This window comes from Chiloscyllium plagiosum, chromosome 25 (assembly GCF_004010195.1).
Source record: "Chiloscyllium plagiosum isolate BGI_BamShark_2017 chromosome 25, ASM401019v2, whole genome shotgun sequence".
NCBI classification, from domain to species: Eukaryota; Metazoa; Chordata; class Chondrichthyes; order Orectolobiformes; family Hemiscylliidae; genus Chiloscyllium; species Chiloscyllium plagiosum.
In genome coordinates, this window is record NC_057734.1 from 49,595,949 (window position 1) to 49,621,977 (window position 26,029).

General features: G+C 45.0%; 1 protein-coding gene across 1 annotated transcript in view; it reads left to right on the top strand.

Annotated features, from left to right (window-relative positions):
• The first annotated feature begins 412 nt into the window (after positions 1-412).
• Positions 413-26,029, top strand: part of LOC122562431 — an 85,027-nt gene continuing 59,410 nt past the window's right edge. The window contains exons 1-3 of the mRNA XM_043715288.1: positions 413-1,013; positions 1,124-2,176; positions 6,030-6,163. Of these exons, the coding sequence (XP_043571223.1) occupies positions 844-1,013; positions 1,124-2,176; positions 6,030-6,163 (1,357 nt within the window). The 5' untranslated portion in view covers positions 413-843. The remainder of the gene's footprint in view (positions 1,014-1,123; positions 2,177-6,029; positions 6,164-26,029) is intronic.

A 26,029-nucleotide genomic window follows, 5' to 3' on the forward strand; every position in this document is an offset into this window, starting at 1 on the left:
GGGGACCGGCAGAGTAGGTGTTGGGAAGATGTTTCCGTTAGCAGGAGAGACTAGAACTCAGGGATACAGCCTCAGAGTAAAGATGAGACCTTTTATAACGAAGATAAGGAGAAACATCTTCAGCCAGAGAATGGTGAATCTATGGAACTTATTCCCACATAAGGCTGTGGAGGCTTTGAGTGTATTTAAGATTGAGATAGATAGTTTCTTGAGTATCAAGGGGGTCAAGGGTTACGGGGAGAAAGCCAGACAATTGAGAAACGTATCAGCCATGATCGAATGGTGGAGCAGAGTGGATGGGCTGAATGGCCTAATTTCTGTTCATATGTCTTGTGGTGGTATCAGGACTCTGAGCGAGTTAGGATGCAGGGAGCAGTGTCCCCTGTCTGTTAGAGGGAGAGTGCAATTAATTCGGAGAGAGGTGAGTGCTTGAGGAGACACGCTTTGATTTTGAGTCAACGTTAATGAGGCGACAGACTGGAAACCCCTCTGATGCCCCGGCACCCTCCTCAGTGCGGTAAGCAGCAGTGTGATTGGACTGTGCACAGTCGGTTCAGTGTAAGAAACACTGTGGAGCAATTACAGACTTGCAAGAATTGCGGCTCGCACCGGGAACAGATACGAGGAATATAGAGGCCAGAGAGACAGGAGGAGTTGGAGAGAGAGAGGGAACTCAGCGAGAGGCTGAGGGAAGTCTCCAGGGGAGAGGCTGAGACAAAGATAAGCAGGCACTGGAGAGACAAGGAGCCGGAGAGAGCAGGCAGCCTCTGACTGGAAGCTCAGCGGAGTGAATCTCCACCAGGGATTCGGCGTGAGGGACAGAGTGTCGGGGAGAGAGGGGGCATGAAGACCCGGAGGAGCTGCTGCTGCTGCTGCCTTGTGCTGCTGGTTGCGGCGGCGGTGGTGAGCATCGTCAGCCTGGTGTTGGTGTGGAGACCCCGGTGCTCCGGCCACAGCCTGTACCCACACGCTGCTGTGGCGGCGGACTCACACACATGCTCCGAGATCGGCAGGTAAGGGGCGCCCGGGGGGGGGGGGGCAGAAAATCCCAGACCCGGGGGGCGCGCAGCAAGATCCCAGACCGGGGGGGGCGCAGCAAGATCCCAGCCCGGGGGGGGCGCAGCAAGATCCCAGACCCGGGGGACCGCACAGCAAGATCCCAGCCCGGGGGGGCGCAGCAAGATCCCAGACCCGGGGCCGCGCAGCAAGATCCCAGACCCGGGGGGCGCGCAGCAAGATCCCAGCCCCCAGCCCCGGGGGGGGCGCAGCAAGATCCCAGACCCCAGCCCGGGGGCCGCGCAGCAAGATCCCAGCCCGGGGGGGCGCAGCAAGATCCCAGACCCCAGCCCCGGGGCCGCACAGCAAGATCCCAGACCCCAGACCCGGGGGGCGCGCAGCAAGATCCCAGCCCCAGCCCCGGGGCCGCACAGCAAGATCCCAGACCCCAGACCCGGGGGGCGCGCAGCAAGATCCCAGCCCCGGGGCCGCGCAGCAAGATCCCAGACCCGGGGGGGCGCAGCAAGATCCCAGCCCGGGGGGGCGCAGCAAGATCCCAGCCCCCAGCCCCTGGGCCGCACAGCAAGATCCCAGCCCGGGGGGGCGCGCAGCTAGATCCCAGCCCCGGGGCCCGCACAGCAAGATCCCAGCCCCGGGGGCCGCACAGCAAGATCCCAGCCCCCAGCCCCGGGGGGCGCGCAGCAAGATCCCAGCCCGGGGCCGCGCAGCAAGATCCCAGACCCAGCCCCGGGGGGCCGCACAGCAAGATCCCAGCCCCCAGCCCCGGGGCCGCGCAGCAAGATCCCAGCCCCCAGCCCGGGGCCGCGCAGCAAGATCCCAGCTCCCAGCCCGGGGCCGCGCAGCAAGATCCCAGCCCCCAGCCCCCGGGGCCGCACAGCAAGATCCCAGTCCCGGAGACCGTACAGCAAGATCCCATCCCCCAGCCCCGGGTCCGCATAGCAAGATCCCAGTCCCGGGTCCGCACAGGAAGATCCCAGCCCCGGAGACCGTACAGCAACATCCCATCCCCCCGCTACGGGTCCGCGCAGCAAGATCCCATTCCCCAGCACAGAGTCTGCAGAGCAAGATCCCATCCCTCCGCCCCCGGGACCGCACAGCAGGACTCCAGGCCCTCTGTTATTCACAGGAACCTGGCAAATAAGTCGAAGGACTTTCGAAAGTTTAAATAGACTGTGCTATGTCCCAAACACTATAAACCCAGTACAGAAGTAGTTTAAAGAGGTCATCTGCTTATAATTTATCAATCCTTGTCAGTTTTTGAGGCCCTGCCACATACATTTTGCCTGGAGACATGTTCTCATGGATATTGAGGGTTAGTTTGGGGCTGTGTAAGTTTGTGTATTGATGGCTGGTTGTGGATGTTCGATCAATGTTTTGGTGATGATGGCTTACGCAGTAAGGAAGGTCAAGTTCAGTTATGTGGGGACAGACACAGAGAATCCTCTAATACATGGACTTGCCAATTTTTGAACTTTTTGAGTGAACCTCAAAAAACGAGTCTTCAAGGTCAAACTAAATGCATTGGGAATAGTTAATTGACCCGAGTTCCAGGCTAAATGCAGACTGGAGGGGAGGGATCTTGTAAACTTCTGTACAAGGACACTGCCCAGCTTAATTCCTACTTCAGGTTGGCTGTTGGTCAGAGAGTCTGGATTTGTTTCAAGAAAATCACACAGAAGTGCTTTTTATAAGAGGTTTCCATGGTTGGTAACATTCAATAATTAAATTGGTATGGCGGTAATAAACAGTGGGATTCATTTCAATATGTTCAACAGAAATACATTCATTCATAAACAAAACATCTGCAAGAAAGACCTATCTGTGGTTTACAAACTAAGTTAAGGGTAGTATTCAATTCAGAAAAAAGGTTAAGAATGTTATAATAAATAGTGGAAAGCCCAAGGATTGAGAATGGTTTAGAAACCATTGGGAGTGGGGGAAGATATATTGAGAAACAAATTAATCTGAAATTTAAAAAGAGATCATAAGAGTTTTTACAAACAGTTATACAAATAGAAACAGCTGAATTAAATATTCCTTTCTCCAAAGCTGACACTGGTGGTAAGATCATGAGGAATAAGGACATGGCAGAGACATTACATAAGAACAAAGAGTAGGCCATTCAGCCCCTCAAGCTTGATACAATCATAGCTGATCTCGTCTCAGTCTCAACTCCACATTGCTGCCTACACTCCACAACCCAAAATCTGTTTCCTCTTTGGATTTACTCAATGTCCCAGCATCCACCACATCCCACAGATTCACCAGCCCTTGGGAAAAGTAGAATCATAAAAATGTACAGCACGGAAACAGACTCCTTGGTCCAACTGATCCATGCCGAGCAGATATCCCAACCAAATCTAGTTCCATTTGCCAGCCCATATCCCTCCAAACCCTTCCTATTCATATACTCATCCAGATGCCTTTTAAATGTTGCAATTGTACCAGCCTCCACCACTTCCTCTGGCAGCTCATTCCATACACGCACCACCCTCTGTGTGAAAATGTTGCTCCTTAGGTCTCTTTTACTCTTTCCCCTCTCACCCTTAAACCTATGCCTTCTAGTTCTGGACTCTCCCACCCCAGAGAAAATACTTCCTTTATTTATCCTATCCATGCCCCTCATGATTTTATAAACCCCTATAAAGTCACCCCTCAGCCTTCGATGCTCCAGGGAAAACAGCCCCAGCATTTCCCTATAGCTCAAATCCTCCAACCCTGGCAACATCCTTGTAAATCTTTTCTGAACCCTTTCAAGTTTCATAACTGCCTTCCGATAGGAAGGAGACCAGAATTGCATGCAACGTTCCAAAAGTGGCCTAATCAATGTCCTGTACAGCTGCAACATGACCTCCCAACTCCTGTACTCAATACTCTGACCAATAAAGGAAAGCATCTTCTTCATTATCCTATCTACCTGTGACTTTACTTTCAAGGAGCTACGAACCTTCACTCCAAGGTCTAATTGTTCAGCACATTCCCTAGGACCTTACCATTAAATGTATAAGTCCTGCTTAGATTTGCTTTTCCAAAATGCAGCACCTCACATTTATCTAAATTAAACTCCATCTGCCACTCCTCAGCCCATTGGCCCATCTGATCAAGATATTACACCCTGAAGTAACCTTTGCTAACCATTACACCTCCAATTTTGTTGTCATCTGCAAACTTACTAACCTCCTATGTTCACATCCAAATCATTTATATAAATGATGAAAAGTAGAGGACCCAGCACCGATCTTGTGGCACTCCACTGGTTACAGGCCTCCAGTCTGAAAAACAACCCTCCACCACCACCCTCTGTGTTCTCCCTTTGAGCCAATTCTGTATCCAGTGTATTCCATGAGATCTAACCTTGCTAATCAGTCTCCCATGGGGAACCTTGTTGAACGCCTTACTGAAGTCCATATAGATTACATCCACTGCTCTGCCCTCATCAATCCTCTTTGTTACCTCTACAAAAAAACTTAATCAAGTTAGTGAGACACAGTTCCCCATGCACAAAGCCATGATGACTATCCCCAATCAGTCCTTTCCAAATACATAAATTCCATATACCTTGTCCCTCAGGATTCCCTCCAACAACTTGCCCATCACAGATGTCAGGCTCACTGGTCTATAGTTCCCTGGCTTTTCCTTATCATCTTTCTTAAATTGTGGCACCACGTTAGCTAACTTCCAGTCTTTTGGCAGTAATTTCCTCATATCTCTGTTTTAAAATTGCTACCCTTACCCTAAAACAATGGCCTCTCATTCTAGATTGTCCCACAGAAGGAAATATCCCTTCTATCTCGACTTTGCAAATCCCTTTTATAAATCATATATACTTCAATTAGATCTCCTCTCATTCTTCTAAACTCCTATGAGAATAATCCAAAGCTGCTCAATCTCTCCTCATAAGACAAATCCTTCATCTCTGGAATCAATCTGTTGAACCTCCTCTGAACTGCCTCCATCCTTAACTACATCCCTCCTTAAATAAGGGGATCAAAACTATACACTTCAGGTGTGGTTTCACTAATGCCTTGTACATTTGCAGCAATGCTTCCCATTGAACAATTATTGTCTGTTTTCACAATAGCAGATAAAAATTACATACCCCATTGGTTACACTCTGTTTCTGATAATAGTAGTGAGGGAAATACTATGTAATCTAATCTAATTGGCCATTTTAAATAATATCAGCAGAGACTTGCAGGAGAAAGGTAACAGGTTAAAGGCTTACAAGTAAGTCTGACATCAGTCGTCAGAAAAAAAATGTTAGAACAGATTTATTCCGGAAGGGATAATATACTTTGAAAGTCATTGGACAACGTAATTGTAGCTTGAAGAAAGAGAATTCCTACTTGACAAGCTTACTAGAGTTTTTGAGGGAGCAACTAGTAAGTTAAATAAAATAAACTAGATCTAGTTTATGTAAACTTTTCCAAAAGGAATCGATAAGGTGCACAGAAAAATCTAACAAGAAACATACCAATTCCTGGAGCTGGGGGCAATATCTTAGCACAGCTAGTCTTGGTTAGTGGACAGGAAGCAAAGAGTAGGCTTAAATGAGGCATTTTCAAGTTATCAGTCTTTGATTTGATTTGATTTGTTCTTGTCACATGTGCCTAAATACAATGAAAAGTTTTGTTTTGTAGCAGTAACATGCAAACACATAAAAAAAATCATGGGGTGGCTGGACAGAGCAAGGGATACAGCTGCAAAGAAGGTGCACAAAAAAGCCAGATCAATAATCAATTTGAAATTAGAGAGCTTCTATCCAGCAGTGTAATAACAAAAGGAAAGAAGCTGTTCTTGAACCTGATGGTACATACGTAGCTTTTGTATCTTCTGCCTGATGGATGAGGTTGGAAGAGATTATAACTAAGGTGGGGAGGGGTCTTTGATGATGTTGGCTGCCTTTCTGCAGCAACAACAAGTGTAGATGGAGTCAATAGTTGCGAGGTTGACTTGCGTAATGGTCTGGGCTGTGTTCACAACTTTCTGTAGTTTCTTATGCTCTTGGGTAGAGCAGTTGCTGTACCAAATGTCATGAGATCATTCCTGGGGCCTCAGCTAATAACAATCTACATTAGTAACTTGGATGAAGAGACTGAGAATAATGCACCTAAGCTTGCTGACGAGACAATGCTAGATGGGAAATGTGAGATGTGAGGACGATAAATAAAAACTGCACAGCAATATAGAGCGTTATGTGAGTAATCAGCAAGCCAGCAGATACTGTGGATATGTGAGACTATCCACTTTGGTTGTAAGAATAGAAAATGTAAAACTCTGAAATGTTTCAGAGGGACTTGTAGATTCACACAAGAAGTTCTTATTTTAAATAACATTCAGCTAATGCAAGCAATGAAGGCACATTTCATGTTGGTTTTTTTGCAATGGACTAAAAGACAAGAATAAAGAAAGTTTGCTACAATTGTACAGTTGAGATCAAAGTTTGCAGAATACTTTGCCAGGCAGGATACATGTGCCTTGAACACAATACACTGAAGGTTTTACTGTGCAATGGGTAAGTTCTCTTATGAGAGATTGAGCAAATTTGGCTCATATTCTCTGCGGTTTTGAAGACTAATAAGTGATCTCATTGAAATATATACAATGCTAAAGGAGCTTGACAAGAGCAAGAAATCGAGAACATGATCTCCAGATAAGGACTTTTCGAATACTGCATACAATTCCGGTTTCCCTGCTCGAGGAAGGATGCCATTAAACTGGAAAGGTTGCAGGAAAGATGGACAAGGATGTTGCTGGGACTGGAGGGTTTCAATTATCAGGAGAACAGGCTGGACTGGAGCATCGGATGCTGAGGGGTATCCATATAGAGGTTTATAAAATCATAAGGGCATAGATAAGGTGAAAAGCCAAGGTCTTTTCCCCAGGATAAGGGACACCAAAACTAGTGGCCGCAGGTTTAAGGTGAGAGGGGAAAGAATTAAAAAGAATCGGAAGGGCAACTTTTTTGCACAGAGGATGGTGCACATGTGGAATGAGCTACCAGAGGAAATGGTATGGGTGGATACAATTACAACATTTGAAAGACAGTTGGGCAGGTACATGAATAGGAAAGGCGTGGAGGGATATGGGCCAAATACAGGCAAAAACCAGGTCAGCATGGATGAGTTGGACTGGAAGATCTGTTTCCATGCTGTCAGACTCTATGACTCTAAGGACTGAAGTATTTTGGGCTAAGTTAAGGAGAAAGATTTTTACTCAAAGGATTGTGAATCAAACAGTGGTGTCAGGTGTGACATCCACAGAAATCGAGGTAGCGTTAGATTGAAAGTTGAGAAGCTGAGAAATAAATGTTTGTGCACCTACTCTTAAATGAAACAGAAAGTTACAATGCATTGGAATATTCTAGAATGTGAGGAATAGATAGTTTAACAGAAAGGGTAGGAGCATTGGTGGCAGGAGTTGTATAGTAGACTTTTGCAATGGAAATTGAGTGTGATGTTGTTAAGTTTTCTAAATAGGTTCTAAAAAGACCTTGACTCCTCAGAGTTGTGGATGTTGCATTGTTGAATATATATATATATTAAGACAAACAGATCTTTGGTCTCACAAAGTATGTGGGGATGTGGGGATCGGTGGGAGAATGGAGTTGATGTGGCAGATCAGCAGTGATCATGCTGGATAGTGGAACAAGCTCAGGAAGTAGTATAATCCTCTCCTGCTCGCTTTTCTCATGTTCCTGAGTAGTTAGTTTGGCCATTTAGGTGATGACAATTGAATATTAAAATGTTGTGCCAAACACATCAGTTGCCAGCTAAACATAGTAATCAATTAAAATCCAAATGAAGCTCAGCTCATCTCGTATATTGCTTCTTTAAGGGTGAAGCCATGCCCTGATATCTCGTTGGCATTTTTAACATACCTCATTGTAATGCTAGCAGAAGACGAAATCTGGAAATGCTATGTGACATCTGAGGAGAGAAATATTGCCTTAACCCAGCAATAATATGATTCTATGTCCCCTTATCTCTAGAAATTTGGATTTAAGCTTGCAGTCATTGTGAAACAGTATATTCGTGGAAAGCCCATATGTCCTGCTCATCTGGAGAGGATGAGCTGTGTACCTGGTGTTAAGTCATGGCATATCGAAGCAAAAGATGTACTGAGTGCTTGAAGAAATTTGGACAATTTATCAGCTCTTGCATAACTCTGTGTATGTCTTTAATGCTTCAAGGAATTAGATATAGCACTTAGTTACTCTGCATTGAGAACAAATCCCAGCCTTTGAAACCAGAGTGATTCCATTTTTTGGGCAAGAGGCTGTCTAACAGGCCAAATATTGTCGCATTTTGTTTACAAATGCCTCCGTGCCGTATCTTTGTCGAGATCTGTGTATGATTTCAAACTGTGTAGTTGTCCTTACTTTCAGATTTATTCTAAAGTTACATTGATGGATTTCCGCTCCAGTGTTACAGGGGCAAGTTTCCAGCATGGAATGCTAACTTCCCTTTCCTGTTGTGCATTTTCTATTATTTGTTGCAACTGTAGTCAGAGTAAGCTGACTCAACTCTTTAGATGTACAGAGATTGAGAGAAAATATCAGAAGATTGAGGAAACTAGTTCTTGGGCTTTCAGTTCAATGATTGGTCAACATTTTCTCCATATATTTGTCACAGCCAGTCTGAAAGTCTGGTGATGATTTCAGCGAGTTGTGTAGCAATTGGAGCTAATGGGATCAAAGGGAATGGGGGAAAAGCAGGAACAGGGGACTCAATTGGATGAACAGCCATGATCGTATTGAATGGTGGTGTCGGCTCAAAGGGCTGAATGACCTACTCCTGCTACTGTTTTCTATGTTAACATTTATAACCAGAGAGAATATTCGAATGTTGTAGGTATAAATTTTCCTTCAGGTGAAAGGACTTTTAATTGAGATATTAACACTGTGGCATTCTCCAGAAGGTGCAGCTTCGCCTGCCGAGTGATCCTAGAATGTTCGGTTTTGAATTTCGCTGTTGACAATACTGTGATTGTTTGTTTGATTCACTGTCATGTGTGTGGCAGTTATTAATATTGCACTCTCATTAAAGAAAGGATGTAGGAAAGTGGGATATCCTGTTTGAATTTTGAGCTACTTCCTGTGGCTTGTAACCAGATTTCCCTGCAGCAGCAGAGAGGCTGTGTGATAACACACGATGTGTGATAAAACACCAAAGGGATACTATGATCGTGGCTTTCAATGTGATATTTTTGTACACCACACACTGACAGCCACACATGTCTGTGCCCAATGAAAACATTCAGCCAGGATATGGGATTAATCAACTTTGTTTTGCCATGTATTGAATGGCCAAAACAAAATCTGTAACCATTGTTATTCTTCTCCTTCCTTGGATAAACTACCTCACTGTAGTCGAGAATAAAGGAGTGAGAAGGAGCCAAGAACGTTTCCAGCTCCGTCTGTGTGCTTCCAATGGACACTCTTTGGACTCCTGTTCACTTCCGCGTTCTACTTTTGTCCTAATCCTTCTTATGGGCTTTCAGTCTTACCTCTGTAATGGCTGTCTCTCGCTCTCTGCTGTATTTCCACACTTCTGCTTTCACTCTCTCTCTCTTTCTTTCCCTCTACAATGCCATGAATTCACAGACAGTGCTATGAAAAGCTGACACCACCATCTCACTGATTTCTGTCAGTAAATTCTTTATAGCATAATGAAGCCACATTTTCATGCAGCACTTTAATATCACGTGTATTATTTCAGAATATAAATTTAGTTGGGGCTCAATGATTATAAATCAATTTGGAGGGGTCCATTCCACCAAAATAGTTTGTGATCACAACATGGGAGCTTTATAAAGTCATGTTTGAGTCAAATAAGGAGATATTAGCATTGTCCACCAGTAACTTGGAGACAGTAAAGTTTTTAAGAAGCAGCTTTGATCAAAATGAAGAGGTTTAGAGATCAGCAGTTGAAGACATGTTAATCAATAGCAGAATGATAAACTTGGGGGTGCACAGGACACCTGAACTAAGACAGCACAGATATTTAAGTGGCATGTAGGGATGGATCTTGGGAGAGACAAGCTCATGGACAGGTTTGAAAACAAAGATGAGAATTATAGGATTGAGATGTTGTTTGACCGGATGTCAATGTCGGCCAGGTAGTACTGGACCAATGGGTAAATTAAAGAAAGTAAGAACACATAAATAGAAACAGGAGTGGACCATAGTTGAAAATGTGTTGCTGGAAAAGCACAGCAGGTCAGGCAGCATCCAAGGAACAGGAGAATCGCCGTTTTGGGCATGAGCCCTTCTTCAGGAGTGCCCACCAAACCTGCTTCATCATTCAGTACCATCATGGCTGACCTTTGGCTTCAGCTTCACTTCCCTGCCTGCTCCCTGTATAGAGATATCCCTTGATTTTCTGAGAGACCCTCTTTTGAGAGCCTCTAAGAATCTTCAAGGGTGAAATATTTTCGTCCAAACTGATTGTATCCCTACCCCCCTCCTGACGCTAGAAGCTCTGTGACTACCTGAGACTCTTCAGTGAGACACGGGTATGTTTTTAATGAGATTCCTCTCATGGTTTTAGTTTCTAGAGGGTATAGACTCAATTTACTCGTCCAGTTACAGCAGAACAGTTCCCAGCAACCAGCAAGGGAACCTTGAATACCTATCCTTGGTATGTAGACCACGGTGCAGATAGTATTCCAAGTGTGCTCCAAACAATCTCTCTACACCTCTATTCAATCCGCTTTACAATCAAGGTCAAAATACCTTTCCCCTTCCTATTTAAACTAGTGTTCTTTGTAAGAGTACTTCAAATCACCCTGTAATCAACATTTACAAGTTTCACACCTTTTCTAAAAAGGAACTTCTGCTTTTCTAAAGTGAATAACTTCATACGTTTTCACATTATGCTTCAACTGCACTCCCCCTGTCACTGACTGAACCTGTCTACATCTCTTTGTGTCCTCCTTGCAACTTGCATTCCCTCCTCATTTTGTAACATCAAGGACAGGGCTGCGAGTTCAGAATTGGTGAGCTGGCCAGGAGTACACTGGAACAGTCCAAGGCAAGAGTGAAGGCTTCTGCAGCAGATGAGCTGACATAAGGGTGGAGTCAAGGTGACATTATGGTGGGGGGGGGGGGGAGGGGGATGGAGTGGAAATAAATAGGTTTAATGACGGCATAAACATGTAATCTAAGTGAAGTATGTCACAGGTTGTGAACAGTTTAAGGGAGAGGGAGGGGTATTTCCTGAGGACAGGGAGCACTCCCACCATTATGGGTTGCAACAGTTCATGAAGAAGACTCCCTTTTATCGAACAGTAAAGATTAGGAGGAGATTTGGTAGAGCTGATGAATAGTTTTGACAGTATATCTTGAGAGAAACTTTCCTTTTGGCCGAAGAGTTGACAAACAAAGAATGCCGATTAGCAACGCAAACAAGTGGCATGAGGAAACATGTTTCCCCACAGTGAGTCTTGGTGATCTGGAATATGCTGCCTCACAGGAAAGCTAATAGAATAGATTTCAAAATAGAATTCAATAAAGTAACCTGATGGGGAAAGACTTGTAGGCCTGTACAGAAAGTCAAAGAGACGAACATTAATTGAATAGCTCTTTTCCAAGTTCCAAGCCTGACACAATGGGCCAAATGGTCTCTTTGTGCTGAATAATTCTATGATATGTTTATGCTTTTCGCACTTGGCAAGGACGTTATGGGGAACACTTCTGCCCTTCTTTAAATGAGCACCTTTGGATCTTAAGGAACAGCGCCTGAAACACAGACTGGGAGCAGGCATGCACCTTGAAGATGGGGATTTCTCTACTCTGCGCTGTTGGCAATGCTGCCCATGCTATATTAATAGTCAGGTGGCATGTGTGATCTGGAGTTGGTTCCACAGGCTTCTGAGAAAGTGAGGACTGTAGATGCTGGAGATCAGAGCTGAAGAAGGGCTCATGCCTGAAACATCGATTCTCCTGCTCCTTGGATGCTGCCTGCTGCGCTTTTCCAGCAACACATTTTCAGCTCCACAGGCTTCTGAAGCAATTCCAAGGTGGAAGCATTCATGAGCAGTTGCTGAGGTGAGGAAGTTCAAAGCTGTGCTTCGCTTTTGAGGGACATTAACGTAGATGACCCCCTAACTCTCACCCTGTCAACTCCTATCCACCCTCCCATAATCTCCTGATCTTTCCATGCCAACTCATCCAGTGTCCAACATGTGTCACTCGAATAATGTTTGAAAATATTCATGACAGCAGAACAGCCTTGATCCGAGGTTCACAGTACATCTGAGTGGTGTAAACCACCGTCACCTTTAGAAGTTGTCCTGACTTCTTCAGATTAAACTGAAATGTCCAAGCCTGCAATGAAGCTGGCAACATTGGGGTAGCTACTTGCAGACGCGCAACTCAAAACCCTATCCTGCACAGTTCAAAATAATCCGCAACAGGAACGGGGGCAGGAATCACTGGGATTGAGTCCTGTCTGCTATTTACGAAGCCTGCCAGATGTGGATGGACCTCACGAGAAGTGGCAAAATCATGGTCATCCTCCATGGTCTCTCCCTTTCGCATTAGTGTCCAGTCTCCTTCCTCCTAGCTGTTGTGCAGTGTCATGTTTGATTTGTTAAAAACAACTGACAAGAAGGGAGCATGGTTGGGGGCTTTTGTTAACCCACCCTGCCACTGGGGGAGCTTTGTACTTGGCACTTGCAATACATTGTGGGCGGCACGGTAGCACAGTGGTTAGCACTGCAGCCTCACAGCGCCAGAGACCCGGGTTCAATTCCCGCCTCAGGCGACTGACTGTGTGGAGTTTGCACATTCTCCCCGTGACTGCGTGGGTTTCCTCCGGGTGCTCCGGTTTCCTCCCACAATCCAAAAAAGTGCAGGTTAGGTGAATTGGCCACGCTAAATTGCCCGTAGTGTTAGGTAAGGGGTAAATGTAGGAGAATGGGTCTGGGTGGGTTACGCTTCGGCGGGTCGGTGTGGGCTTGTTGGGCCGAAGGGCCTGTTTCCACACTGTAGGTAATCTAATTCAAAATCTAATTCAAATACATACTCCAGGTATAAAACTGGATGGGATTTTGTGATGTGTTTTTGTGGGACTCAGTTTCATGTTTTATTTGAAAAATGACATGTACAGTAATGCAGCTCACCCTCAGTCTTGCGCTGTAGGATCAATTAAACATTCTGTTCAAATTTCTGGGTTTAGAATTGTACCAAGAAGTTCTGAACTCAGTGATGAGAGCATTCCCTGGACTGTGAAAATCAGCTGTCAACTTCACTGTAACTTTTGGGGTGGAATGTATAGTGGACAGTCCACATAACAGTGCCAAGGCCAGTATCTGTTGACACTTGATTACATTTATCACCTCGGTGATGAGACTCTGCAGTCTGAACCTGAGAACACACAATTCCCAATGGGAAACGGTGCCCAATCATAGGGGGGTATACTCAGAGGGAAGGGGGGAGTGAACCCCTTCTCCATTATGTGTGACCTCTCTCACTTTCCCTAAATCCTGCCAGTCGTCTGACTGGGAGATACTGGGAAAAGAAATTCAGGATGTTGGCTCCTGTATGCTCTACTCTGAAATCTGTAGACACTGTCATTGATAATCATTCCACAGCAGCGTCACTGATAAACAGCCAGTTACGCTCTCAGAGCCAGCTACAGCGAGCAAGCACAGACTTGACTCTTAATTCATGCTCCATTGTACCATCGCCATCAGTCTTCATGTTGAGCAATGGAGGTGATTCACTCTAAATGCTAAATACAAGTGAAACGTCACCATGTTCCAACTTCACCACAAGGCAAGGGAGAAAAACACCACAGAGATTAGGAACAGGATTGTAACCTGCTCTGCCTTTCAATAACATCATGGCTGTTCTGATTACTTCACATTGCTGTCTATTCACTCCCTTGTGCACCAACAATCTATCTACCTCTGCGTTAGAATATTCAAAGACACTGCTTGTGCTGACTTATGAGGAAGGGAGTTCCAGAGACTCATGACTCTCAGAGAGAAGAAAGATCTTAAATGGTCAAGCCCTGCTTAGTGACCCCCTGGTTCTAGATTCTTCCACAGGAAAAAATATCCTTTCTGAATGCCCCCAGCCAAACATCCTTGGGATCTTGGAGGTTTGAATCAAGTTTTCCCTTACTCATAAGCTCCAACAGATACCGGTCTAGCTATTCCTGCCATTCCTGAGATGCCAGCCCAGCTATTGCAGATGTTCCTGAAGAAGGTCATTCCTGAAGAAGGGCTCATGCCCGAAATGTTGATTCTCCTACTCCTTGGATGCTGCCTGACCTGCTGCGCTTTACCAGCAACACATTTTCAGCTATTGCAGATGTTAGTCTAGTAAAGCTTCTCTGAACTATAAGACCACAAGACTTAGGAGCAGATGTTAGGCTATTCAGCCCATCAGGTCTGCTCCACCATGGGTGATAAGTTTCTCAACCCCACTTTCTCCCCGTAACCCATAATCCCCTTGACAATCAAGAACCTAGCTCAGTCTTAAATATACTCAATGACCTGGCCTCCACAGCCTTCTGTGGCAATGAATTCCATAGATTCACCACTCTCTGCTGAAGAAGATTCTCCTCATCTCCATTCGAAAAGGTCTTCCCTTTACTCTAAGGCTGTACCCTCGGGTCTAGTCTCTCCCACCAATGGAAACATCTTCCCAACATCCACTCTGTCCAGGCCATTCAGTATTCTGTAAGTTTCAATTAGATCCCCCCTCATCCTTCTAAACCCCATCTGGTATAGACCCAGAGTCCTCAAACATTCCTCATATGTTAAGCTTTTCATTCCTGGGACCACTGTCGTGGACCTCCTCTGAACACGGTCCAGAATCAGTACATCCTGCCTGAGATATGGGGCCCAAAACTGTGCACATTACTCCCAATGTGGTTTGACCAGAGCTTTATAGAGCCTCAGAACTACATCCCTGCTTTTATATTCAAGTCCTCTCAAAATAAATGCCATCATTGCATTTGCCTTCCTAACCAGTGACTCAAGCTGTGAGTTTCCCTTGAGGGATCCTGGACCAGAACTCCCAAGTTTCTTTACATTTCAGATTTCTGAATTTTCTCCTCATTTTTGAAAATAGTCCGTGTATCTATTCTTCCTACCAAAGTGCATGAGCTCACACTTTCCCACTTTGTACTCCACTCTTTTGCATCTATTCTTTGCCCACTCTTCTAACCTGTCCAAATCCTTCTGCAGCCTCCCCACCTCCTCAATGTTACCTATCCCTCTACCTAACTTTGTTTCATCTCAAACATAGCCAGAATGCCCTCAGTCCCTTCGTCTAGATCATTACTGTATAAAGTGAAAAGCTTGTGGTCCCAACACTGAGCCTTGCGGAACACCACTTGTCACTGGCTGCCATCCTGAGAAGGACCCTTTTACCCCCACTCTCTGCTTTCTGCCAGACTGCCCGGCTTCCATCCATGCTAGCACCTTGCCTCTGACACCATGGGCTATTATCTTACTCAGTAGCCTCCTGTGCGGCACCTTGTCAAAGGCTTTCTTGAAGTCCAGGTAGATAAAATCCATTGGCTCTCCTTGGTCTAACCTGCTCTTACTTCCTTTAAGAATTCTAACAGATTTGTCAAGCATGACCTCCCCTTGATGAAACCATGAAGACTTTGCCCTATTTTGCCACAGGAGACAATGAGGTCTGCAGATGCTGGAGATCAGAGTTGAGAGTGTATTGCTGGAAAAGCACAGCAGGTCAGGCAGCATCCGAGGAGCAGAAAAATTGACATTTTGGGCTGGAGCCCTTCATCAGGAATGAGGCTGGGAGCCTCAGGAGTGGAGAGATAAATGGGAGGGGGTGGGGCACTTCTGAGTATTCAGAAATCTTATCCTTCACAATGGATTCCGGGATCACCCAGGACTGAGGTTAGGCTAATCAGTCTGTAATTTTCCGTTGTTTGCCTTACTTCCTTTTTAAACAGGGGTGTCACATTAGGGATTTTTCCAATCCTCTGGGACTCTCCCTGACATCAGGTTTTCCTGAAAGATCACCACTAATGCCTCCACTATCCTTCAGCTATCTCCCTTAGAACTCTGGGGTGTAGTCCATCTGGTCCAGGTGATTTATCTACCTTCAGACCAGTCTGTTTTTCCAGCAGCTTTTCCTTGGTAATACTCAGCTCTGCCCCCAACCCTTTTGAATTTGTGGGATATTACTCGTGTCTTCCACTGTGAAGACTGATGCGAAGTAATTATTCAGTACCTCAGCCATTTCCTTGTTTTTCTCTATTATCTCTCCAGCGTCATTTTCCAGCAGCCCAATGTTCACCTTTGCCCCTCTTTTGCTCTTTATATATCTAAAGAAACTCCTACAGTCTTCTTTTATATTATTGACTAGCTTACCCTCATATTTAATCTTCTCCTTCCTTATTTCTTTTCTTGTTGCCCTTTATTGGTCTTTGTAAGCTTCCCAATCCTCTGGTTTCCCTCTGCCCTTTTCCACATTATATGCTTTCTCTTTTGCTTTGATATTATCCCTGACTTCCCTAGTGAAGCCATGGTTGCTTCATCCTCCCTGTACCATGCTTCATTTTCCTCGGGATGAATTTCTGCTGTCTCTCCTGAATTACTCCCAGAAACTCCTGCCATTGCTGTTCCTGCTTGGCTCCTCTCCCAGTCAATTCTACCCAGCTCCTCCCCCATGCCTCTGTAGTTGCCTTTATACAGCTGTAATACTGTTGCCTCTATCTTCTCCCTCCCAAATTACAGAGCAAATTCAATCATATTATGATCACTGCCTCCTAAGGGTTCCTTCACCTTAAACTCCCTTATCAAGTCTGCCTCATTGCACAACACTAAATCCAGTATTGCCTGTTCCCTAGTCTTCTTCTTGACCTCTCCGCCTCCATCCTACTCCGACCTATCACCTTCACCTTGACCTCTTTCCACCTATCACATTTCCAACGCCCCTCCTCCAAGTCCCTCCTCCCTACCTTTTATCTTCTCCTGCTGAACACTCTCTGCTCATTCCTGAAGAAGGGCCTGTGCCCGAAACGTCGAATCTCCTGTTCCCTGGATGCTGCCTGACCTGCTGTGCTGTTCCAGCAATAAAGTTTCAACTTGTTCCCTAGTGGGCTCCACCACAAGCTGCTCCAAAAGGCTGTCACGTAAACATTCCACAAATTCCTTTTCTTGTAATCATCTAACAAGCTGATTTTCCCAGTCCACCTGCATATTGAAATCTGTAACTGTAACTTTACTTTTCCGACACATCTTTTCTATCTCCTGGTGTATCTAGCGCCCCAACTCCTGACTACTGTTTGGAGGCTGTACATAATGCTACCTGTGGTTTTTTTGACCTTTGCGGTTCCTCAATTCTACCCGCACAGATTCTACACCATCTGACCCTACTTCATTTCTTACTTTTGATTAAATTTCATTTCCTACTAATAAGGCAACCCCAATCCTTCTCTCTACCTTTTCAATCTGATGTATATCCTTGAATATTCAGTTCCCAAATCTGAACCTCTTGTAGCCGTGTCTCTGTGATGTCCACCACGTCATACCTGCCAATTTCAATCTGTGCCGCAAGCTCATTTACCTTATTCCTTATACTGTGTACATTCAGATAGAACACCCTCAGTGCTGTGTTAACCATCCCTCTTCTCATTGTCATTCATTTATCCGGTGTGCTTGAGGTTTGATTGCTAATCCTTTCCAAGTACTCTGTCCTATTTGTGTCTGTGCTGGAGACTTTAACAACAGCTTCCAATGCAGTTACATCTTTCTTAACTAAGTTGACCAAGACTGTATGCAATACTCCAGATGTGGTCTCCCTGTGTAACTGAAGCATATCTTCCCTAATCTTGCATTCAATCCCATCTCAATAGTCACACAACACCAGGTTATACTCCAACAGGTTTATTTGGAATCACTAGCTTTCGGAGTGCTGCTCCTTCATCAGGTAGCTGTGGAGCAGGATCATAAGATGCAAAATTGATAGCAAACGATTACAGTGTCATGCAAATGAAGCAATATATTGAATAAACCTAGATTGCTGTTAAGTCTTTCATCTTTTAGAATGGGTTGCAGGTTTCAGTTCATTAATATGTAAATCCCAGAACTTTTTTAAAGTCACAATATGTTCTGACACTGTGACCTTTTGCTATAAATTTAGTGTCTTATGGTCCTGCTCCACAACCACCTGATGAAGGAGCGTCGCTCCGAAAGCTAGTGCTTCCAAATAAACCTGTTGGACTATAATCTGATGTTGTGCGATTTTTAACTTTGTGCACCCCAGTCCAATACCGGCTCCTCCATATCATCTCAATAAAACACAGTATATTATTAGCTTTCCTGACACTTGCTGTAGCTGCATCTTAGTCTAGATTAGCGTGGTGCTGGAAAAGCAGAGCAGGTCAGGCAGCATCTGAGGAGTAGGAAAATCGACATTTCGGACAAAAGCCCTTCATCGGGTCTTCTGCCTGAAACATTGATTCTCCTGCTCCTCGGATGTGGGCGGCATGGTGGCACAGTGGTTAGCACTGCTGCCTCACAGCGCCAGAGACCCGGGTTCAAATCCCCCCTCAGGCGACTGACTGTGTGGAGTTTGCACGTTCTCCCCGTGTCTGCGTGGGTTTCTTCCAGGTGCTCTGGTTTCCTCCCATAATTAAAAATGTGCAGGTTAGGTGAATTGGCCGTGCTAAATTGCCTGTAGTGTTAGGTGCAGGGGTAAATGTAGGGGAATGGGTCTGGGTGGGTGCGCTTTGGCGGGTCGGTGTGGACTTGTTGGGCCGAAGGGCCTGTTTCCACACTGTAAGTAATCTAATCTAATCTAGGCTCTGATTTCCAGCATCTGCAGTCCTCACTTTTGCGTAGCTGCATCTTAACTGTCTGTGATTCATGAACTCTGACTCCCAGATCTCTCTGCATTTCTAAAATCTGCAACCTCTCAGCATTCAGATAATGCACGTTTATTCACATTTTCCAACATTGCATGCCATTTGCCAGATCTTTGCCAATTCCCTTAACCTATCTCTATCCCATTTTAAGCTGCTTATGTCTTCTACTCAACCTACCTCCTACCTATCTTTGTGTCCTCTGTAAATGTAACCACTATACCTTTGGACCTTTCATCCAAATCATTTATAAAACTTGTAAAAAGTTGAGGCCCCAGTACTGATCCCTATGCACATTGCTGTTTACATCTTGCCAACCAGATGACCCATTTATGTCTACTCCCAGCTTCCTGTTAACAAGCCAATCTTTTATACAGCCCAATGTATTACCTCTACATCACATTTTTCCATTTGTGGCATAGATGTGGTACTTTTATCAAATGCCTTCTGGAAATATAAATAAAATACATTCACTGGTTTATCAACAGTACTTCTTCAAAGAACTGTCTAATAAATTAATTCAACATGATTTCCTTAGACAAGACCATGGCACAGTGGTTAGCACTGCTGCCTCACAGCGCCTGAGACCCGGGTTCAATTCCTGCCTCAGGCGACTGACTGTGTGGAGTTTGCACGTTCTCCCTGTGTCTGCGTGGGTTTCCTCCGGGTGCTCCGGTTTCCTCCCACAGTCCAAAGATGTGCAGGTCAGGTGAATTGGCCATGCTAAATTGCCCGCAGTGTTAGGTAAGGGGTAAATGTAGGGGTATGGGTGGGTTACGCTTCGGCGGGTCGGTGTGGACTTGTTGGGCCGAAGGGCCTGTTTCTACACTGTAATGTAATCTAATCTAATCTAACTCTGCCTAAGTGTGAGTGAGAGTATGCCTATGACAGAGAGTACTTGGTGGGTTTGTGAGAAAAAGAGTGCAGTTGAGTGGCTGTTTGTGTAAGAGTTTCTGTTGGTGTGCAATGGGCATTAGAATCATAGAAATTTCCAACAACAGGTCCATGCTGTTCCAGATGTAATCTTCCAGCCTAATTCCATTCTCCAGTTCCTGGCCCATAGCTACGTAGGTATGGCCTTCAAGTTCCTATCCAAGTACTTTTTACAAGTTGTGAGGGTTTCTGCTTCTATTGCCCCTTTAAGGCAATACATTCCAGATCTTCACCATCTGGATGAATACATTTCTTCTTGAATCTAATCCCAACCTCTCTCTTCCTATATATGTGTGTGTCTGTGGTTATGTGTCATTCAAACAAGGGGAGTAGGGCCTACTAACTACTCTACCTTTCAATTGTTTACATTCTGATTACGTCTCCCTTCAGCCTCTTCAATTCCAAAGAAATCAACTCTTAATCTATCCAGTTTTTCCTCGCAATTCGGCCATCTAGTCAATATTCCTGAATGTCACCTTTGTCCCCGCTCTAATGCAATCAAATCTTTCTGATAGACCATAAGGAATCGGAGCAGGAGTAGGCAATTCAGCCCCTCCAGCCTGCTTCCCCCATTCTATAGGATGGCAGCTGATCCTGAAATGTACCCTCTGCCCCCATGGCTGTCTGTAGCAGGGAGTTCCAAAGACACTCCACCCTTTCAGAGAAGAAATTCCGCCTCATCACAGTCTTAACTTGGCCTGCCTTTATTCGGAGACGACATCCTCTCATCCTACACTCTCCCATTAGAGGAAGCAGCCTCTCAGCATTTCCCCTGTCAACTCCCTTAACAATCCCATTTGTTTTAATGCAGCTGTATTCCTGATAAAGGGCTTTTGCCCGAAACGTCGATTTTCCTGCTCCTCGGATGCTGCCTGACCTGCTGTGCTTTTCCAGCACCACTCTAATCTAGACTCTGGTTTCCAGCATCTGCAGTAATTGTTTTTAGCTATTTGTTTTAATTGGGATCACCACACATTCTTTTAAATCCAGCGAGTAGAGTCCCAAACTGTTTATTCTTTTTTCATGAGACCATCCGTCCATACCAGGAATCATCCTCGTGAAGCTTCTCGGAACTGCCTCGGTTGAAGTTATATCTCTCCTGAAATAAGGGTTCCAAAACTGCTCACATGTGGGGATCTCACCTTGTAAAGTTGGAGTCAGACTTGCCCACTGTTATACTCAACCCCCTTACAGTAAAGGCCAACATTCCATTAGCCTCCCCTCATTACCTGCTGCACCTAGGTTATTGCTTTCAGTGTTTTGTGCACAGGTCCCCTCAAGTGCAGTGACTGGAATAGTACTCCAACTGCTTCCTAACTGGTGTTTTATATAGGTTCAGTGTAACTTCCCAGCTCTAATTCCTTAGCCATCTTGTCTGCCGATCTAGCCATCTTTAGAGATCTATGGATATGAATGTGAAAGTCCCTCTGTCCTTTTTCACCTCTCAGTCTCCTGTCGTATATTCTGCTGCTTTGTTAGCCTTCCCAGAACGCTTTACCTCTCATTTCTCTGGCTTGTACTCCATTTCTCATTGTTCTGGTCAGCTGAAAAGTCCATTCATATCTTCCCTCTTCATTATTCACCACATACCCAAGATTGTACTATCTGAGTACTCCCTACATTCAAGTCAAGAATACAAATCAAGCAAGGGACCCATTACTGAACCCTGCAAAGTCCCACTCAAAATAGCCTAGCAATACCTAAAACACTCATCAAATATTTACAGTACACTGTCTCCATCTGAGCTAATTGCATCTAACTTGCTCTTTCCTTCCCTTTCCCTTGGATCAACTGGATTTTCACAACCAGTCTTCTGCACAGCCTTGCTAAAATCCACAGATCACGTCAAGTGCTCACCTCTTATCAACCCTTCTTGTTATCTCTTCCACAAGGTTTGTAAGTGTCGGTGCATGTGAGATGATGTTTATTTAAACATTCGTGGGATGTGGGCACCTCTGGCTCGGCCAGCATTTATTACACATCCCTAATTACACAGAGGGCAGTTAAGGGTCAACCACATTGCTCTGGATTTGGAGTTACATGTAAACCAGACCAGGTAAGGATAATAAATTTCCTTTCCCAAAGGACATTGGTGAACCAGGTAGCTTTCTTTTTTGAAAACATACAGTTGACAACATGGTCACCATTAGGCTAGCCTTTTACTGAAAATTTTTATTTGAATTTAAATTTTCACCATCTGCCCCAAAGGAATTTGAACCCATGTGTCCAGGACACTAGCATGGGGTTCAGGGTTACTAATTAGATTAGATTAGATTAGATTACATTACAGCGTGGAAACAGGCCCTTCGGCCCAACAAGTCCACACCGACCCGCCGAAACGCAATCCACCCATGCCCCTACATTTACCCCTATACCTAACACTATGGGCAATTTAGGATGGCCAATTCACCTGACCTGCACATCTTTGGCCTATGGGAGGAAACCGGAGGAAACCCACGCAGACACGGGGAGAACGTGCAAACTCCACACAGTCAGTCGCCTGAGGCGGGAATTGAACCCGGGTCTCTGGCGCTGTGAGGCAGCAGTGCTAACCACTGTGCCACCGTGCTGCCCACAAATCCAGACACACCTTGGGGAGTATGATGTGAGAGTGTTGCACAGGGGTCAGGGAGTTATGGGTCTAGGAGTCTGCTCGTGACTGTGTGATTAGATATGTCAGCATGAGTTCAAGTGAATGTATTACTCAGTGATGGGAAAAAGCCTTGTAGTTCCACAGAACTTTCCATGACCTGTGGGGATCCTGCAGCACTGACTACTGAATAATGCTTTTGATGTCTGCTGTTGCAATGTTGGAAATACAGCTGCCTATTTGCATATGGGAAACTCCCACAGATAGCAACTGGTTTGAATAGTGTCGATTGAAGCCTATTATTGATCAGCACCTCAGGAGAGTTCCGCCTGGTTTTCTTCATAATTGTTATCAGAAGCAATTTAAACAAGATTACACAAAAAGAGGCTTTCTGACCCAACCAAACTATGCCATTATTTTTACCACTGTAGGAACATAAGAACTAGGAGTAGCAATATGTCATTCAGCCAATTAACCTCGGTTTAACCTTTATAGTGATAGCATTCAAGTTTAGGAGCAGAAATTAGATTACTTACAGTGTGGAAACAGGCCCTTCGGCCCAACAAGTCCACACTGACCCGCCGAAGCGCAACCCACCCAGACCCATTCCCCTACATTTACCCCTTCACCTAACACTACAGGCAATTTAGAATGGCCAATTCACCTAACCTGCACATCTTTGGACTGTGGGAGGAAACCGGAGCACCCGGAGGAAATCCACGCAGACGCGGGGAGAACGTGCAAACTCCACACAGACAGTTGCCTGAGGCTGGAATCGAACCTGGGACCCTGGTGCTGTGAGGCAGCAGCTAACCACTGAGTCACCGTGCCACCACCGTGAAGTGAGATTTCTTTTCCCAGGGAGTGGTGAGTCTGTGGAATTCTTTACCACAGAAAACAATTGAGGCCAAAACATTGAATGTTTTCAAAAAGGAATTGGATGTAATTCTTGGGGCTAAAGAGATTGAAAGGTATGGAGAGGAAGCAGGATCAGGAGACTGAGTTGGATGATTAACCATGATAAAAATTGAATGGCGGAGCATGCTCCAAGGGCTGAATGGCCTACTCCTGTTTCTCTGTTAACTCCTCATTACCTCCACAAATTCAAGAAGCCTGGTCAAGCAAGATTTCCCCTTTGGAAATCTATGTGGACTACTCATTGTTATTTTGTTATTTTCCCTCTCAGTAAGGATTCCATCTTGTTTTTCCTAACCATGTGTTAAGTAGATTTGTCTGCAAATCCCTGAACATGTTCTGTCCACTTCTTAAAGGTAGGTATTATATTAGTTTTCTGCCAATCCTTTGATAATATATCTTTTGTAACGTGTTATGAAATACAAGGAGTAATGCCTTTGCCATGAGATTAAGCTCACAGAGAGAAACAGCCTTGGGCTCACTGTTATCCTGTATCATGGTGGGTCTTAGACAATGTCCACAGCTATCTCTAGACAAACCATAGATGCACTGGTAGAGGCCATCAAGTAGTCGAAGATGTATAAAACGCCAGAAGCAACCAATTACCGGCTGAATTGTATTCAGCCCTGCGGAATTGGATTTGCCAAGTTTTGCTGGAACTGTATGAGTTTGCTTCTGGATGGTATCAGTGGGATGGCGGGGTGGAAATAGGGAGGAAATCAGACACCTGTGACTCATTTTACTGTCTACTGCAAACTACAAAATCCTGTCAAATCAGATCTACCCTGATCAGACCCGCACAGGATCAGCTCGGAAACACGGCTCTACATGTCAACATCCCAAGTTTGTGTGTAAAAGGGGGTTACTACCAGCCCTGAGAAAGCCTTTAACACAGTAGTGCAGACCCACATGCTGGATTTGTTCTCCAAAATGGATTTGACTGTTGGATCCAACTGCTCTGTGCAGGAATCAGTGAAGCTTTTTCAGACAATGCAGGCTGGATCTGACCATGTTGTTCTGTTCAGTTGGATCATGCCCTTTCATTGGTCCCTCAGGTTTGCGTAGAAAAGCACCTTTGATCAAAAATTCATCAGGCATTGGATGCATGCAACTTCCACAGTGCTGAAGGGGAACATAAGTGCAGGTAGGTAATAATAAATGCAATGGGCTGGAAGGCAGCTCACCACCACCTTATCGTGGACAATTATGGATGGGGCAATAAATCCTGACCAGCCAGCGATGACCATGTCCCACCAGGGAACCAAAAAATTATGCTGCATGATTTGCTGAGCTAACTATCAAACCATTTGGCAGAGTAGCTGATTGTGCAGACAAGCTTCATGGTATACCTTGGCTGGTGAGGAGTCAGATCCTTCCTGTTGATCCCGACTCTCTGCAGCTGGCTACCCCTGCCTCAAGGGGCTGCAGTGGGGACCAGACTGTGGTCCACCTCCTTCAGGGATGTGACTTTGCAAAAGAGGTCTGGAAAGAGATGATGTGTCAAGGTTCATTCTGAGCTGCTCTAAAGCGCAGGATGTGATGCTGTTCCCTGGGACATGCACTGAGAGGAACATGAGAGGCATCATCAAGGTGAAGGGCACTGTTTGGTCTGCCTGAAACATGTTGGTTTTTCAGTGCAACGGACTGGTACATCTAAAGAGCAGGGTGATGTGCTGATGGATGTATTAAAACCTGGATAGCTACCTGTGTGACAATTGTCTAGGCATCTCCCAGCACACAGAATGCATTGGAGAGTTGGAACATTATAAAACCCTATGGTGTGCAAATACCTGGGAATGTTAATTGTAAAAACTAGAAATACAATCATATAAACGTCTCTAATCTTCCACATACAGTGTGACAAAAATGAAATCGTCTTACCAGAGTGAGATGACTGGTGGTGAGTTTAACCTAAGGGTCACCATACCTCAGGCAAGGTGAGAGGTTGAGAAGGAGAGGCCTTCATAGTAACCTCAACCAGTTATTGGTAAGCAAAAGGATTGGGAAATTTAAAAAAAAAGACAAAGAAGTTTGACCAAAAAATAAATAAAATGGGGGACAATAACCTTTGAAGATAAACATGCAAGTAACATCACCTGACAGGATGCCTCTGACGAAATTTAAGGAAGTAGCAACAGAGATAGTGAATGAACTGGGAGTCATCTTCTTAGAATTCTGAGATTCAGGAAAGATGCCAGAAGATTTATTTAAAAAGGAAAGGAGATGAAAAACAGGCATCAATAGACCACTTAGCTTATGTTATTGGCAAAATGTTAGAGTCTAGAATAGCTTGTAGTAGCAGAACATTAAGAAATGTGTAATATGATCAAGCAGGGACAGTGTGTATTCATGAAGGGGAAATCATGGCTGACAAATTTACTAGAATCCTTTGATGAAGTAACAAGCAGGATAGGGGAAGCAACGGATGTAATATATTTGGATTTCCAGAAGGTGTTTAATAAGGTACCACATGTTGGGCTAGTTGATAAGGCAGGAGAAAGTGAGGTCTGCAGATGCTGGAGATCAAAGTTGAAACTTTATTGCTGGAACAGCACAGCAGGTCAGGCAGCATCCAGGGAACAGGATATTCGACGTTTCGGGCACAGGCCCTTTTTCAGGAATGAGCAGAGAGTGTTCAGCAGGAGAAGATAAAAGGTAGGGAGGAGGGACATGGAGGAGGGGCGTTGGAAATGTGATAGATGGAAAGAGGTCAAGGTGA